Below are 18,217 nucleotides of genomic sequence, written 5' to 3'. Positions count from 1 at the left end.
TGGAAGGCAATGTGGCAATTCCTCAAGGATCTAGAATTAGAATTACCATTTGACCCAGCAATCCCATTACTGGGTGTATACCCAAAGGATTATAAATCATGCTACTATAAAGACACATGCACACGTATGTTTATTGCGGCACTATTCACAATAGCAAAGCCTTGGAACCAACCCAAATGTCCATCAATGATAGACTGGATTAAGAAAATGTGGCACATATACACCGTGGAATACTATGCAGCCATAAAAAAGCATGAGGTCATGTCCTTTGCAAGGGACATGGATGAAGCTGGAAACCATCATTCTGAGCAACCTATCACAAGGACAGAAAAGCAAACATGGCCTGTTCTCACTCATAGGTGGGAATTGAACAATAAGATCACTTAGACACAGGGCAGGGAACATCACACACCGGGGCCTGTAGGGTGGTTGGGGGCTGGGGGAGGGATAGCATTAGGAGGAATACCTAATGTAAATGATGAGTTGATGGGTGCAGCAAACCAACGTGGCACATGTATACTTATGTAACAAACCTGCACGTTGTGCACATGTACCCTAGAACTTAAAGTATAATTAAAAAAAAAAAAGAGAGAAGTAATCTTACAATCATGCTGTTCAATGTAGCTGCTAGCCACATGCTGCTGCTTAAATTAGTTGACGTTATATAAAATTTAAAATTTATTTTTCAGTTGCACTAGTCAATAACCATTTTTAAAAGCTGCCACTCAAAGGATAACTTAAAGGCAAAAATCTTTGTAATTTTGCCTTTTAAAAGTTGTATTGTGGTGGTGTGGTGGCTCACACCTATAATCCCAGCACTTTGGGAGGCCAAGGCAGGCAGATCACTTAAGGTCAGGAGTTCGAGACCAGCCTGGACAACATGGTGAAACCCTGTCTCTACTAAAAATACAAAAATTAGCCAGGTGTGGTGGTGCATTCCTTTAGTCCCAGCTACTTGGGAGACTGAGGCATGAGAATCACTGGAACCTGGGAGGCGGAGGTTGCAGTGAGTGGAGATCACGCCACTGCACTCCAGCCTGGGCAACAGACCGAGATTCCATCTCAAAAAAAAAAAAAAAAAGGTTGTATTGCTTCCAAGAAGACATTCTTATCATGCTTATTTAAATTAATTTGTCCCCCATCACAGATCAACACATTATACCCCCTGACACGCTGAAAAAAAGGTAGTTTTAAATGATAGACTTAAAATAACTTTGGGTTTGTATCCTGAATTTATATTAGCAAGCTTTATGTCTTTTTTAAAAAATGGAACCCAATAACTATAATGCCATCTTCTCTCTTTATTTTACATTTTGTGATGTAAAGGGCTGATCAGTCCATTGCAGTAGCTGCATTTTCTCAAAATAAAAATTAATTGCAAGGGGCTTAGCCATTGGTTCTCTCATTAAGAAAATTTGTGACTATAATAAACAGTTCATTTTAGCAAGATTAAAAGCAGAATGAATTCTTTGTAGTATAGAATGGTGACAAAAAGTAGTCTTGACTGGGTACGGTGGCTCACGCCTGTAATTCCAGCACTTTGGGAGGCTGAGATGGGCAGATCACTTGAGCCCAGGAGTTTAAGACCTGCCTGAGCAACATGGCCAAACTTCCTCTCTACAAAAAATACAAAAATTAGCCAGGTGTGATGGCACATGTCTGTAGTCCCAGCTACTTGGGAGGCTGAGGTAAGAGGATCACATGAGCCCCAGGGAGGTCAGGGTTGCAGTGAGCTGTGATTGCACCACTGCACTCCAGTCTGGGCAACACAGTGAGACCCTGTCTCAAAAAAAAAAAAAAAGTAGCCTATCCAAATAATTAGGTGACATTGTCCAAGTCATTTGGCCTCAAACTATGGTAGAAATACAGGCTTTGAAGCCCATGAAGATCAAAATCTGGTTTTACAGCTATGGATCATAAACAAGCTGCCTTACTTTTTTCAGCTCTGATTTTCTCACTTGTAAAAACTGAGATAAAGGAACCTTGTCAGAATGTGGTGAATATTAGAAATATACATGTAGCATTAAGCATAATACCAGACATATAGTCTATAGTCAATAAATAATGGTTATTATTATTATTGAGAATTTGAAAGAAGAATCGACCTTCCTTTATTTGCTTTGAACTGAACTTGTAGGTTACTTTTGTGAACTTCAGATTATTTTTGTATAACCAGGAGAAATATGGGATTATCTCCCTGGTGTCAGTTTTTCTTTAAGAGAATGATGTATGTACAGAGAAGAACTTGCTTTCTTTAGAGAAATGTTTCGTAGCTACAATTCCCAAAGCAGCAATCATTTAGTGTCTCTGTTTCTTCCTCTCCATAGAAATCTGGTACCAGCATCAGTGATTTACTCAGTGAAGAGGATGATATTGTCCCTTCTAAAAAAATAAGCCAGTCAACAGCTCTTGCCAGATCATCTAAGGTTCTGGAGTCAAGTGATCATAAGCTGAAGAAGAGGTCAGCAGACAAGAGAAATAGGTGAGCTGCTCTAACTGTTTATTTAAAGGTAAACAGAAAGGAATGTTATTTTCACAAGATCTCCCAAGGTGAAATGACCCATTTGCCCAGCACCATCAGAGTGATTAATTACAATAACTCAGTATACATTGTAATTCTTAAAAATGTAATAATCTGAAAAGATGGCAAAATTTTTTTTCCATAGGTTTTGGGGAACAGGTGGTGTCTGATTACCTGAATAAGTTCTTTAGTGGTGATTTCTGAGATTTTGGTGCTCCCATCACCCAAGCAATATGATGCTGTACCCAATTTGTAGTCTTTTTTTTTTTTTTTTGAGACAGAATTTCGCTCTTGTTTCCCAGGCTGGAGTGCAATGGCATGATCTCAGATCACTGCAATCTCCACCTCCCAGATTGAAGCAATTCTTCTGCCTCAGCCTCCCGAGTAGCTGGGATTACAGGCATGTGCCACCATGCCCGGCTAATTTTGTATTTTTAGTAGAGACGGGGTTTCTCCATGTTGGTCAGGTTGGTCTTGAACTCCCAACCTCAGGTGATCCACCCACCTTGGCCTCCTAAAGTGCTGGGATTACAGGTGTGAGCCACCGCACCCGGCCTCCAATTTGTAGTCTTTTATCCCTCACCTTCTTCCCACTCTTGCCCTCAGTTTCCAAAGTCCATTGTATCATTCTTATGCCTTTGTATCCTCATAGCTTAGCTTCCCCTTATGAGTGAGAACATATGATGTTTGGTTTTCTGTTCCTGAGTTACTTCACTTAGAAAAATGGTCTCCAATTCCATCTAGGTTGCTGCAAATGCCATTATTTCATTTCCTTTTTATGGTTGAGTAGTATTACATATATATATATATATTTGAGGCCAAATGACCTGGACGATGTCACTAATTATTTGGATAGACTACTTCTTTTTTTTTTTGAGACAGGGTCTCACTGTGTTGCCCAGGCTGGAGTGCAGTGGCACAATCACAGCTCACTCATATATATATATTCATATATATATATACGAAATATATACACACACACATATATACGTATATATGTGTGTATATATATATGTGTGTGTGTGTGTATATATACACACATATATATATACCACAATTTCTTTATCCACTCATTGATTGGTGGGCATTTAGGCTAGTTCCATATTTTTGCAATTGCAAATTGTGCTGCTATAAACATGCATGTACAAGTATCTTTTTCATATAATGACTTCTTTTCCTCTGGGTAGATACCTAGAAGTAGGATTGCTGGATCAAATGGTAGTTCTACTTTTAGTTCTTTAAGGAATGTCGACACTGTTTTCCATAGTAATTGTACTAGTTTACATTCCCACCAGCAGTGTAATAGTGTTCCCTTTTCACCCCAATCCCCACCAACATTCTTTTTTTTTTTATTATTTTTTATTATGGCCATTCTTGCAGGAGTAAAGTGGTATCGCATTGTGGTTTTGATTTGCATTTCCCTCATCATTAGTGATGTTGAGCATATTTTCATACATTTGTTGGCCATTTGTATATCTTCTTTTGAGAATTGTTTATTCATGTCCTTAGACTGCTTTTTGATGGGATTTGATTTTTTCTTTTTTTTTTTTTTTTTTTTTTTTTTTTTTGAAATATTTACTTATGTTTATTATAAAGGATATTGTAAAGGATACAGATGAAGAGATACATAGAGTGAGATATAGGCATGGGGTGTGGGGCTTCCATGCCCTCCCTGAGCATGCCATCCTCTGGGAATCTCCACCTGTTCAACTATCTACAAGCTCTCTCCAACTATTACTGAATTGTCTATTTCTTCCTCAATTCTGTCAGGTTTTGCTTCATGTATTTTGAGGCTCTGTTATTAGGTACATATGCATTTACAATTGTTATATCTTTTTTTTTTTATTAATTTTTTTTGCATACAAAAACAATAAACATTTTCCAAAAATACATACAAACAAAAAGATGCGTATCAAACATATTAGGAAGGTTGCACATGGGAAGTTGGGGAATAGAAATGGGGGGTGGGAGTTAAAATAAATGAGAGAGGGACTTTATATGGATCAGTGATAATAACTCAATCCTCTATTTGACAAAGAAGAGGGAGAAGGAAGAGGAAGAAAAAGAAAGTGGGATAACGGATCAGAAAGGGAGGAAAATAGAAAAAATTAGAGTATGACTCCAGGGTAGACCTGTTTTGTTGTCACTGAGTTGGTTGGTTGGTCTGTCTGTTGTATTCTTCATGTTTCGCCAAGTTGGCCAGCCTGGTCTCGAACTCCTAGCCCGAAGTGATCAACCCGCCTCGCCCCCCAGAGTGCCGGGACCACAGGCGTGAGCCACCACGTCCAGCCCCCACATTGCTTCTGGCCTCCGTGGCAGACCTCCCAGACGGAGCGGCCAGGCAGAGGAGCTCCTCACTTCTACCCAGACACGGGGCGGCCAGGCAGAGGAGCTCCTCACTTCCCAGACGGGGCGGGAAGGCAGAGACGCTCCTCACTTCTTCCCAGACGATAGGTGGCCGGGCAGAGGCGCTCCTCACTTCCCAGACGATGGGTGGCCGGGCAGAGGCGCGCCTCACTTCTTCCCGGACGGGGCGGCCGGGCAGAGGCACTCCTCACTTCCCAGACGATGGGTGGCCGGGCAGAGGCGCTCCTCACTTCCCAGATGGGGCAGCCGGGCAGAGGCGCTCCTCACTTTCCAGACAGTGGGTGGCCGGGCAGAGGCGCTCCTCAGCTCCCAGACGATGGGTGGCCGGGCAGAGGCGCTCCTCACCTCCCAGACGATGGGCGGCCGGGCAGAGGCGCTCCTCACCTCCCAGACGATGGGTAGCCGGGCAGAGGCGCTCCTCACCTCCCAGACGGGGCGGCCGGGCAGAGGCGCTCCTCACTTCTTCCCGGACGGGGCGGCCGGGCATAGGCGCTCCTCACTTCTTCCCGACGGGGCGGCCGGGCAGAGGCGCTCCTCACTTCTTCCCGGACGGGGCGGCCGGGCAGAGGCGCTCCTCACTTCTTCCCGGACGGGGCGGCCGGGCAGAGGCGCTCCTCACTTCTTCCCGGACGGGGCGGCCGGGCAGAGGCGCTCCTCACTTCTTCCCGGACGGGGCGCCCGGGCAGAGGCGCTCCTCACTTCTTCCCGGACGGGGGCAGAGGCGCTGCTCACTTCCCAGACGGGGCGGCCGGGCAGAGGCACTCCTCACTTCCCGGACGGGGCGGCCGGGCAGAGCCGCTCCTTACTTCCCAGACGGGGCGGCCGGGCAGAGGCGCTCCTCACTTCCCAGACGGTGGGTGGCCGGGCAGAGGCGCTCCTCACTTCCCAGACGATGGGTGGCCGGGCAGAGGCGCTCCTCACTTCTTCCCGGATGGGGCGGCCGGGTAGAGGCGCTCCTCACTTCTTCCCGGAGGGGGCGCCCGGGCAGAGGCGCTCCTCATTTCTTCCCGGACGGGGCGGCCGGGCAGAGGCGCTCCTCACTTCCCAGACGGGGCGGCCGGGCAGAAGCGCTACTCACTTCTTCCCGGACGGGGCGGCCGGGCAGAGGCGCTCCTCACTTCTTCCCGGACGAGGCGGCCGGGCAGAGGCGCTCCTCATTTCTTCCCGGACGGGGCGGCCGGGCAGAGGCGCTCCTCACTTCTTCCCGGACGGGGCGGCCGGGCAGAGGCGCTCCTCACTTCTTCCCGGACGGGGCGGCCGGGCAGAGGCACTCCTCACCTCCCGGACGGGGAGGCGGGGCAGAGGCGCTCCTCACTTCCCAGAAGATGGGTGGCCGGGCAGAGGCGCTCCTCACTTCCCAGACGGGGTGGCCGGGCAGAGGCGCTCCTCACTTCCCAGACGATGGGTGGCCGGGCAGAGGCGCTCCTCACTTCCCAGACGATGGGTGGCCGGGCAGAGGCGCTCCTCACTTCCCAGACGGGGCGGCCGGGCAGAGGCGCTCCTCACTTCCCAGACGATGGGTGGCCGGGCAGAGGCGCTCCTCACTTCCCAGACGGTGGGTGGCCGGGCAGAGGCGCTCCTCACCTCCCAGACGGTGGGTGGCCGGGCAGAGGCGCTCCTCACCTCCCAGACGATGGGTGGCCGGGCAGAGGCGCTCCTCACCTCCCAGACGATGGGTAGCCGGGCAGAGGCGCTCCTCACCTCCCAGACGGGGCGGCCGGGCAGAGGCGCTCCTCACTTCTTCCCGAAGGGGCGGCCGGGCAGAGGCGCTCCTCACTTCTTCCCGGACGGGGCGGCCGGGCAGAGGCGCTCCTCACTTCTTCCCGGACGGGGCGGCCGGGCAGAGGCGCTCCTCACTTCTTCCCGGACGGGGCGGCCGGGCAGAGGCGCTCCTCACTTCTTCCCGGGCGGGGCGCCCGGGCAGAGGCGCTCCTCACTTCTTCCCGGGCGGGGCGGCCGGGCAGAGGCGCTCCTCACTTCTTCCCGGGCGGGGCGGCCGGGCAGAGGCGCTCCTCACTTCTTCCCAGACGGGGCGGCCGGGCAGAGGCGCTCCTCACTTCCCAGACGGGGCGGCCGGGCAGAGGCGCTCCCCACCTCCCAGATGGGGCGGCGGCCGGGCAGGGGCTGCAATCCCAGCACCCTGGTAGGCCAAGGCAGGCGGCTGGGGGGCAGAGGCTGCCGCGAGGCCAGACCACGCCACCGCACTCCAGCCCGGGCAACACCGAGCACTGGGTGAGCGAGACTCCGTCTGTAGTCCCAGTACCTCGGGAGGCTGAGGCGGGCAGAGCACTCGGCGTCAGGAGCTGGCGACCAGCGTGGCCAAGATGGCGAACGCGTGCGTGCAGCGAAAGGAGAAAAGGCAAGGAGTGGTCGCGCCCGCCGGCAGTCCCAGGCAGTCCGCGGCGCGGGCGGCAGCAAGCCGAGTAGATTGTAGCCTGGGCCAGAGAGGGAAAGAGAAGGAAGGAAGGAAGGAAGGAAGGGAGGGAGGGAGGGAGGGAGGGAGGGAGGGAGGAAGGAAGGAAGGAAGGAAGGGGGATTTGATTTTTTCTTGCTAATTTGTTTGCATTCCTTTTAGATTCTGGATATTAGTCCTTTGTCAGATGTATAGATTGCGAAGATTTTCTCCCATTCTCTGGGTTGTCTGTTTACTCTGCTGACTGTTTCTTTTGCTGTGCAGAAGCTTTTTAGTTTAAGTCCCATCTATTTATCTTTGTTTTTGTTGCATTTGCTTTTGGGTTCTTGGTTATGAAGTCTTTGTCTAAACCAATGTCTAGAAGGGTTTTTCCATTGTTATCTTCTAGAATTTTTATGATTTGAGGTCTTAGATTTAAGTCCTTGATCCATCTTGAGTCAATATTTTTATAAGGTGAGAGATGAATATCCAGTTTCATTCTTCTACATGTGGCTTTCCAGTTGTCTCAGCACCATTTGTTGAATAGGGTGTCCTTTCACCACTTTATGTTTTTGTTTGCTTTGTTGAAGATCAGTTGGCTATAAGTATTTGGCTTTATTTCTGGATTCTCTATTCTGTTCCATTGGTCTGTGTGTCTATTTTTATACCAATACCGTGCTGTTTTGGTGACTATGGCCTTACAGTATAGTTTGAAGTCAGGTAATGTGATGCCTCCAGATTTGTTCATTTTGCTTAGTCTTGCTTTGGCTATGTGGGCTCTTTTTTGGTTCCATATGAATTTTGACATTTTTTTTTCCTAGTTCTGTGAAGAATGATGAGGGTATTTTGATGGGAATTGCATTGAATTTGTAGATTACTTTTGGCAGTATGGTCATTTTCATATTATTGATTCTACCAAGATACGTATAATTTAAATGGTTAAGGAAGAAAGTGGAATTCTAAGTTGTATGTGTACTGTGATCCCAACTGTGTAGAAAATATGCATAAGGAAAGCAAATGAGAAGGAATACACAAAAGTGACAATAGTAGTTACATTAGAATAGTGGGTAACTGAAATAAGGTCTGTATCCCTTCTAGAAAAACCTAAATTTGGAGTTTCAGTTTCTGTACTCATATGTATTGTATAACGTATGTGTGTGTGTATATATGTTGTGTGTGTATATAAGTGTGTGTATGTATGTGTGTATATATATGTATGTGTGTATATATATGTGTATATGTGTGTGTGTGTGTATCTATATAGTATTTTTAATTTTTTTTTTTACCTAGGAGCATAGATTCAAATTACCCTGAATATACACACTCAAACCTTTAGATTATAATTTTTTTTACATTTTTTGAGATTTCTTGCACTATAGGACCAGAATTCTGGTAATTAAAGCTGTTTCCAATCCTTGATAACTTGTGAATCAAGATGCTTGGCTGGGCGTGGTTGTTCACACCTGTAATCCTAGCACTTTGGGAGGCTGAGGCAGGAGGATTGCTTGAGTCTGGGAGTTCAAGACCAGCCTGGGAAACATAGTAATATCTCATTTCTACAAAAAATACAAAAATTAGCCGAGTGTGATGACCCATGCTTGTGGTCCCAGCTACTTGGGAAGTTGAGGTGGGAGGATCATTTGAGCCCAGGAGGTCAAGGCTGCAGTGAGCCATGATCGTGCCACTGCACTCCAGTCTGGGTGACAGAGCAATACCCTGTGTCAAAAATAAAAATAAAAAAATAAAAACTTGCTGCCCTCCCTTTTTCCTTATCTTGCCTATGCAAACTAGATTGTTTCATGTGAAGCCTGTAACAGTATGCCTCATTGCTCGTGTGAACTCCTTTCAGAAATTTGGTTGAACAACAGATGCTCTCAGAAACTCCAGAAGATGCCCAAACGATGACACTAAGTGTGAATAGACTGGCCCTTTTGGGTAGAACACATTCAGTCAGAATCATCATCGAAACCATGGGAGTTCCTCCAGACAGTCCTCAGATGACCCCTGGCAAAAAAAGCTATGCTGGTCCACCACATAAGATGACTACAGCAAAAAAGCGGTATGTCTCTAACATGAGAAAGCTAAATTTGACATTTTTGGAAAGTGTGTCTGATGATAATAATCAACAATTGCATAATACTGTGATTTGGGTTGTGTTTTCATATGCATCATTTAATCTACAGAAATACATTGAATCCCCGCTAGATCCCAAGAACTGTGTAAGTATGGGACTAAAGAAAATTAAGATACAGACTCTGTTCTTACATATCTTACAGTTAGCAGGAGAGAGAAACATTTAAATGGCTATCTATAACACAAAGCTTTAGGGCCCAAAATAGATGTTTTGTATTAAAAGTGCTGTGGGAACACAAGAAAGGGAGCTTTTGATTCTCTCTGACAGGACTGGTGGAAGGCTTTGAAAAGGAGGTAGGGCCTCTGAGTACTAGAGGTCCTGAAAATAAGATTTCAAATATATGTTGGATTTATTAGACAGAAATTCGGTTTATTGTTTGGTTAGTTTTTAATCACTTTTTTTGTTTTTCTTTTTAGCACTTTCTTTGTAGAATATCACTTTCCTGTGGGCTTTTCGGAAAGCAGATTGGGAAAGACAGCTTTGATCACTGAGGTTGTTCGACTCGCCTCCAGTAAAATTACAGATGGAAGTAAGAGACACACTGGTTTTCTGCACCTTAGACATTCTGACTTTGGAAGAATTTTTGAATTCCTAATTACTCATTTGACTTTTTTTTTTTTTTTTTGACATGCAGTGTCACTCTTTCGCCCAGGCTGGAGTGTGGTGGCGCAATCTCTGCTCACTGCAGCCTCCACCTCCCAGGTTCAAGAGATTCTCCCATCTCAGCCTCCTGAGTAGCTGGGATTACAGGCACATGCCACCACACCCAGCTAATTTTTGTATTTTTTAGTAGAGACAGTGTTTCACCATGTTGGGCAGGGTGGTCTCGAACTCCTGACCTTAAGTGATCCACCTGCTTCAGCCTCCCAAAGTGCTGGGATTACAGGCATAAGCCATCACGCCTAGCCAATATTTTCAAGGCTGTGCAACCATCACCACAATCTGATTTTAGAACATTTTCATCCCCCCTAAAAGAAACCCCATACTTACTAGCATTCACTTCACATTTCCCTCTTCCCCTAGCCCTAAGCAACTGCTAATCTTTCTTTCCCTATCAATTTGTCCATTCTGGATGTCTCATATAAACGGAATCATGCAACTTGTGATTTTTGTGACTACTGTCTTTGACTTACTATAATATTTTTAAGTTTCATGTTGTAGTGTATATCAGTACTTCATTCCTTTCTATGGCTGAGTAATACTCCATTGCATAGATATACCACATTTCATTTATCCTTTCCTCAGTTGATGGACATTCATGTTATTTCCACTTTCTGGCAATTTTGCATAATGCTGCTATGTGAACATTTGTGTACGTGGTTTTGTATGGACCATTTGCTTTCATTTCCCTTGGGTATATATCTAATGGTAGAATTGCTGGGTCATATGGTAACTTTATGTTTTAACTTTTTCAAGAACTGCCAGACTGTTTTCAACAGTGGCTACACCATTTTCCCACTAGCAGTATACAAAGGTTCTAATTTGTCTACACCCTCATCAACACTTGTTACTTTCCATTCTTTTTTATTCTGGTCATCCTGGTGGATGTGAAGTGACATCACATTGATTTTGATTTGCATTTTCCTGATGGCCAATCATGTCAAGCATCTTTTCATGTGCTTATTGGCCATTTATATATCTTCTTTGGAGAAATGTCTATTCAGATCCTTTGTTCATTTTCAAATCGGGCTTTTTCTTATTGAGTTGTAAGAGTTCTTTGTATATCCTAGATACAAGCCCCTTATCAGATCTATGATTTGCAAATATTTTCTCCCATTCTGTGGGTTGTCCTTTCACTCTCTAGATGGTATTGTTAACAGCACAAAAGTTTTTAATTTTTATGTACTCTAGTTTATCTGTTTTTTTTTTTCTTTTGTTGCTTAGGCTTTTGGTGTTGTCTTTTTTTTCTAATTTGTTTTAAATATTTCAGATACAGAAAAAGGATAATATAATAGACATTTATGTTCCTGCCACCCAAAATTACAGCCACTTTTCTAATATATTGTGAGGATAGCTTTGCCTTGGTTCTCCAGTTTGATCTATGAATAGTTAGTTCATCTATGTTAAGTTTATTCTCTGGGAAGTAGTTTGAGAAATAAAAGATGTGGTCCTAACACTCCTACTACATAGTCAAATAACTTTTCCTTTACAGCATAGTAACATGGGATTTTTAAATTTTTACTTAGCTTTGTTTTGTTTCCTTTTTGAAATAGATAATCCATTCACATGGTTCAAAATTGAAAGGTTGCATCCTTGCAGATAATCAAGGTTGTTGCTTTTATAGCCTTCCTTAAGCCATTATAGATAGACGGATAGATAGATAATGTGTGTGTGTGTGTGTATCAGCAAATATGTTTATTCCGGGGTGTCCAATCTTTTGGCTTCCATGGGCCATGTTGGAAGAAGAATTGTCTTGGGCCATACATAAAATACACTAACACCAATGATAGCTGATGAGCTTAAAAAAAAAATCACAAAAAAATCTTACAGTGTTTTAAGAAAGTTTACAAATTTGTGTTGGGCTGCATTCAAAGCCATCCTGGGCCACTTGTGAGTTAGACAAGCTTGGTTTATCCCTTCCCCCGCCTCCCGTCCCCCATGTTTCTGCAAGTATTAGTGCACCATACACATGTCCTTTCTTCAAAATGCTTAGAACCAGAAGTATTTAGGATTTTGGATTTTTTCAGATTTTGGAATATTTGCATATACATTAATAAGATATCTTGGGGATAGGACCCAAAACTAAACATGAAATTCACTTATGTTTCATATAGACCTTATATGCATAGCCTGAAGGTAATTTTATACAATATTTTTAGTAATTTTGTGCTTGAAATAAAGTTTTCACTGCATTTTGACTGAGACCCATCACATGAGGTAGGGTATGGTATTTTCCACTCTGGCATCATGTTGGCATTCAGAAAGTTTTGGATTTTGGATTTTGAGTTTTGGGGTTAGGGCTGCCCAACCTGTACATGGTTCTGCACCCTGCCTTCAACATTATATCTTAGGAATTTTTGCATATCAGGACGTAAAGAGGAAAGAAGAAACTCACAGATGAGGAAAGAGGAAACTGAGACATAAATTAATTAAGTAGCTTGTATGAGATCACACAGCTGGTTTATGGTAGAACTAGAATTTCAATCTAGCACCATTTCAATTCCAAAATGTGCCTTAATCTATATTGCTTCTTAAACATTATTATTTTTGTTGGCCACAGTGATTGATCTTCTCTATGTTTTTCTGAGAAGGATTATATAGGAAATGTGGAATAAGCATTGAGCCAAGAATTGCAAGACTGGGTTCTAGTTCTGATTATACCACACACTAATCATGTGCCTTAGGCAAAATCACTTTCTTACCTGTGGGCCTCTCTTAACAGTAATATGGATTAGACTAGGTATTAATCTGGATCCCTTTCAACTCTTGAAAAAAATCTTCTCTGGGACACTGTTAGCAAGTTATTTACCTGAATTTCTTCTTCACTTACTGCCTTAACTCACTTTCAGTGGTAAAAAAATAATGAGCTTAAGAAACAGAATTATATAAGAAATATAGTAACAGTGCAAGAACATACCCAAGTAGTAAGGAGAAATTGAAATAGGATTGTTTGTACATAAAGAATTTTACAGTCTCCAAAGTGCTTTCTCCTTTATTACCTCAGTTCATCCTCCCATCACACCAATGAGGTGCAGGTGTTATCTTACTTCCCTTTCCCGGGTAGGGTAACCAAATAAGCTGATCTAGTGGATGTGGGCTTCCTGGGCCCAGACCTTTTGTTCATAGTTCCTGTGCATTGATCCACATAGCAAGGTCCAGATCCTGTCCAACAGTGCCATGAAACGTATATAGTCTCCAGTTAATATGGCCAGAGATGAATAGAGAAATCAGTAGGTTAAAATGGGTCATTTGAATGAATGCTAGAAATAGCAGATTCTCTTCATAACTGGGCCTCTTGTGAAGATTCTTCAGATTCATGACCCATTTTAACGGCCTTAGCAGTGAATGGACAGGAAGATCATTTTATAGGTGATAAATTGTTTCTATGGTGGTAAGTACTAGTAAGTAATATAACTGGAGCTTACACATATCCTTTGATTCTGGTCTTAAATTCTTTTTATTTTATTTTATTTATTGATTGATTTCATTTATTTATTTATTTATTTTTGAGACGGAGTCTCACTCTGTTGCCCAGGCTAGAGTGCAGTGGTGTGATCTAGGCTTACTGCAAGCTCTGCCTCCTGGGTTCACGCCATTCTCCTGCCTCAGCCTCCCAAGTAGCTAGGACTACAGGCACCCGCCACTGCGCCCAGCTAATTTTTTTTTTTTTTTTAATTTTTAGTAGAGACGGGGTTTCACCGTGTTAGCCAGGATGGTCTTGATCTCCTGACCTCGTGATCTGCCCATCTCGGCCTCCCAAAGTGCTGGGATTACAGGCGTGAGCCACCGCACCCAGCCTCAAATTCTTTTTATTTACCAGTTAAAACTCCATAGCCATGAGCACAAACTCAAATATCACCATCACTTTATCCACTTACACTTATAGTTATAGCAGAAACCCCTTCCTTTCCACCCAAGAGAAAGACTACTTCGCCTGACACTACTAGCTAACATCAGTACCTGATACCTTGTTTGTGACAGTAAGAGTGTCCAGAAGATAAGCTTATTTTTGTATTATAGTTTTTTATTCCACTCTTCTATTTATACCTCATTGTTCCACCTCCAGCCAGCCCTCTTCTTTTAGTATACTACCTACCAACTAGTCTTTTAAAAACAGTCCTATTACCCAAAACCCAGTGAAGTATATAGATATGTCTCCTTACACATCCAGTACTCATATGATTGACATTCATTTCTCATAGCAAAGCAGAGCAACATAGCACTGCCTGTCTTCTGTGTACTATCTCCAGGGTTTTCTCTTTGTCCCTGCTCATTCAATCCTACAACCCTAGCACTTTCTGTGAAAGCACACTGACTAGATTTCTGCAGGAGATTTTAGTTAAATTTGAAAGGGAGGCAGGTGGTATCAAGGCATGGATTGATGATGACTTCAGTTGGGTGGTGTGACATGTCTGTGTGTCTGGTTCTCCTTACAGAGGTGAAGTTCCAGCAGCGATTTGTGTTTCCAGTACAGTTTGGTGGCCCAATGATAGAGCACTGGTGGAATTCCAACCTCACTTTCCAAATTTATGTAAAGAAAACTCCACAGAAAAAGGTACTTTGAGTGATTTTGGCCTTTGCCTTACCTTCACACTAGGGATTGGAGCATACCTAAAATTATATTCTTGCCTAAACTAGGAATCTTCAGGTGCAGGCAGTACTAATAATTCATTCTTATTATTATTATTATTATCATTATTATTATTACTACTACTAATCTCTGCTGTTTGTCATGGGCCAGATATAATACTAAAGGCTCTACACGAGCACACTATCAATTTTAATCACCACAACTCTGTGAATTAGGTACATTATTATATTTGTTTTACAGATGAAGAAATTGAGATTTAGTTAACATGTCTAAGATCACTCAATCTAATAAGAGCCAGGACACCATCCCAAATCTGCTGTCTTTAGATCTCAAGTTCTTAACCTCTTTATTGTGCTGTTTCCTTCTAGAGAAAGGTAGCTATATTGGTACAGGCTATTAGCCTTAATTTGAGATGCTACTTCCTGTTTGCAGGCAAAATACATAAGGTATCCAAGCCCAAAATAATATAGTTGTGAGTAGCAGTTTTGATCAACTAATTCCAAGTTTATAAAATTGCTTGCAGCTGGCATAATGTAAATCAATAAACTATAACAAGCAGTTTTTACTTCCTTCAATAAAAGAGTAGTCTTTATAATCTTTTGACCTCTTATTTGGTATGGATAGCATGAAGAACATCTTGTTTTCTTTTGTTTTTTTCAGAAGACATATACAATACAGGTCCTTTTTGGAAAATTATAGCAAAATAGGAACGGTGAGAAAGGCACATTATTTCATAGCCTCAAGATAAACTCTATTAACATTTCAATTTACATTGAATCATTTTCCTATACCTAATTAGTGGCATTTTTTTTCTTTTCTTTTTTTCTTTTTTGACACGGAGTCTCACTTTGTCGCCCAGGCTGGAGTGTAGTGGCGCAATCTCAGCTCACTGCAAGCTCCGCCTCCCGGGTTCACGCCATTCTCCTGCCTCAGCCTCCCAAGTAGCTGGGATTACAGGCTCCCGCCACCACACCTGGCTAATTTTTTTGTATTTTTACTAGAGACGGGGTTTCACCGTGTTAGCCAGGATGGTCTTGATCTGACCTTGTGATCTGCCCACCTCAGCCTCCCAAAGTGCTGGGATTACAGGCGTGAGCCACCACGCCCAGCCAACATTTTTTTTCTAATTATACGTTGTGCACATGTACCCTAAAACTTAAAGTATAATAATAATAAAATATAAAAAAAAGAAAAATAGAGTTTTACGTATTTTTGTAGAAAACTTGAAAAATAATTTTTAAAAGGCAAAAATTGCCTGTAATTCTGTCCAAGAAATAACTATTGTTAACATTTATGACTATCTGCACTGTCTTTTTCCAATGAATACAGTATGTTGTATAATTTTGTCTGTAGGTTTTATTCTTCCTTTTTATCATTTAGCATCTTGAGGGTTTTTATTCGTTTTTCTTCAAAAATATCTATTTAATGTTTTCCACATAATTTTGTAATTATTTGAAGGTTTATGATATATATGAATTAATACCCTTTTATCAAACATTATAACAAATACAGTTAATATTATTAGAAAGTTTTAGTAAATGTCATTTTAATGGCTACATGTCATGCCATCATATGGATGTGCTATATAATTAGCTTAATAATTCCTGATTATTGGACAACTAGGTATATCTCATTGTTAACTACTTTTAACATATACATATTTGTGTGTAAGCTTTTTATATATTGTTTCTTATTTCTTTGTGTGTGTGTGTGTTTGTGACAGAGTTTCGTTCTTGTTGCCCAGGCTGGAGTGCAATGGTGCGGTCTCAGCTCACTGCAACCTCAGCCTCCTGGGTTCAAGCGATTCTCCTGCCTCAGCCTCCTGAGCAGCTGGGATTACAGGCACCCGCCACCATGCCCAGCTAATTTTTTTGTATTTTTAGTAGAGACGGGGGTTTCACCATGTTAGCCAGGCTGGTCTTGAGCTCCTGACCTGAGGTGATCGGCCTGCCTCGGCCTCCCAAAGTGCTGGGATTACAGGCATGGGCCACCGCGCCCAGCCTGTTTGTTATTTCTTTAGTACAAATTCCCAGAAATGGAATTACTGGGTCAAAGAGCATAAATATTTAAAGCTTTTAATATTTGTTACCAAATTTGCCATCCAAAAGCATATTGCCAGTTTATATTTCCAGCTTTACCCATATGACAACCTCTTGTGTCTCCATAGCCCTGATAGCATTAAATATATTAAATTTTACAATTTCCCTAGTTTTAATAGCAAAAATTTGTGACATCTAAATTTTTTTATTTTTAATAGTGAAGTTGAACATTTTGAGTAAGAATTAACTCTTAGTGATAGAAAAAGATAATCTTCCAACCACTTTATGGCTTATAAAACCCTCTGTAATCTTATAGAGAGAAGTAGCAAAAGCCAGAAGAGAGACCAAAATAAGACAGAAAGTGGGATCTCAGAGTTGTCTTAGATAATTAAGCTTTTTTCTTCCTGCATGGTTTCCTTTATAAGCCATCACATGTTGTCACTTTAATTAAGATCCCCTGTGGCTTCTCTTTAATTAACCTAAATGTTCTCTCTCCTTTCTCAGCCAGAAGTCATTGGATCTGCGTCACTTTCTTTGCGAGCTGTCATTCAATCAGAGCTGCTTTCTTTCAGTGATCAACTTCCAGTGCAACAAGAAAATGGTCAGTCTCCATTTGGCCCCTTCAAGGTATGTAGATATACATTCAGGAAGTCAGAAGTATTTGCTGAGTATGCATTATTGGCTGGCACTGAGGATATAGCAGTGAACAAGAAAAGCAAGGTCTTTGATCTTGTGTAGCATCTCTTGAAATAGAGCAGTGGAAGTACTATGAAGGAAATAAATGGTATGATGTGATAGTGAGTACCTGCGAGAAAGTAGGAGATGGTGATCAGGGAAGATCTTTCTATGGAGGTGACATAGAAGGTGAGATTTGAAGAATAAGAGGAGAAAGTAAAAAACACAGAGACCATTCCGGAGAGAATAACAGGTGCAACAGCCCTAAAGCAGGACTGGGCTTGGAGTCATCAAGGGATAGAAATTTGCCAGAGGATAGTGAGCAAGAGAGAGAGTGGTAGAAAGTAGGGTTGAACGGTCAGGTAGAAGCCGTATCATCAGAGCTTTGTAGATAAAGGTGAAGAGTTTAGATTTTAGCCTAAGATCCAAGGAAAGGATGTTGAAGCATGGGGCTGACATCATCTGATTTCCATTTTACAAGATTACTGTGTGGAATATAGACTGCAAGAGGAAAGAGGGAAATAGGCTGTGGCATTAGTCCAGAAAAGAGATGATTGATGGTGGCTTAGACTAGAGTAATTGAAATAAAGAAGGAGAGAAGTAACTAAGTGTGCCTGATAGAATGAATTCTGGTATATAATTCATTGGAGAGAGGGTTATTTCCTTGTATTCGTAGAGTTAGGATTTCTTAGATGACAGAATCTGAGTGTGTGGCTTCAGTATAGCTCTGTCCTGATGAGTTTTAAAAATCAGCCGGGTGCAGTGGCTCAAGCCTGTAATCCCAGCACTTTGGGAAGCCAAGGCGGGCAGATTGCCGGAGCTCAGGAGTTCTAGACCA

At 42.8% G+C, this 18,217-nt stretch overlaps 1 protein-coding gene across 24 annotated transcripts in view; it reads left to right on the top strand.

The window, feature by feature from the left end:
- C2CD3 (C2 domain containing 3 centriole elongation regulator) overlaps window positions 1–18,217 on the top strand; it is a 175,961-nt gene that overhangs the window by 58,757 nt on the left and 98,987 nt on the right. For all 24 annotated transcript variants that reach the window (XR_010121340.1, XM_063641296.1, XM_063641304.1 and 21 more), the window contains 5 exons: window positions 2,328–2,482; window positions 9,130–9,339; window positions 9,831–9,943; window positions 14,511–14,629; window positions 17,209–17,331. Coding sequence is in view for 23 of the 24 variants with exons in the window: in XM_063641296.1 (XP_063497366.1) it covers window positions 2,328–2,482; window positions 9,130–9,339; window positions 9,831–9,943; window positions 14,511–14,629; window positions 17,209–17,331 (720 nt within the window). In the remaining variant the exon portion in view is untranslated. The remainder of the gene's footprint in view (window positions 1–2,327; window positions 2,483–9,129; window positions 9,340–9,830; window positions 9,944–14,510; window positions 14,630–17,208; window positions 17,332–18,217) is intronic.

This window comes from Symphalangus syndactylus, chromosome 6, assembly GCF_028878055.3.
Source record: "Symphalangus syndactylus isolate Jambi chromosome 6, NHGRI_mSymSyn1-v2.1_pri, whole genome shotgun sequence".
NCBI lineage: Eukaryota > Metazoa > Chordata > Mammalia > Primates > Hylobatidae > Symphalangus > Symphalangus syndactylus.
The sequence above is the reverse complement of the archived record's forward strand: the minus strand, read 5'-3'. Positions and strand labels throughout refer to the sequence as shown.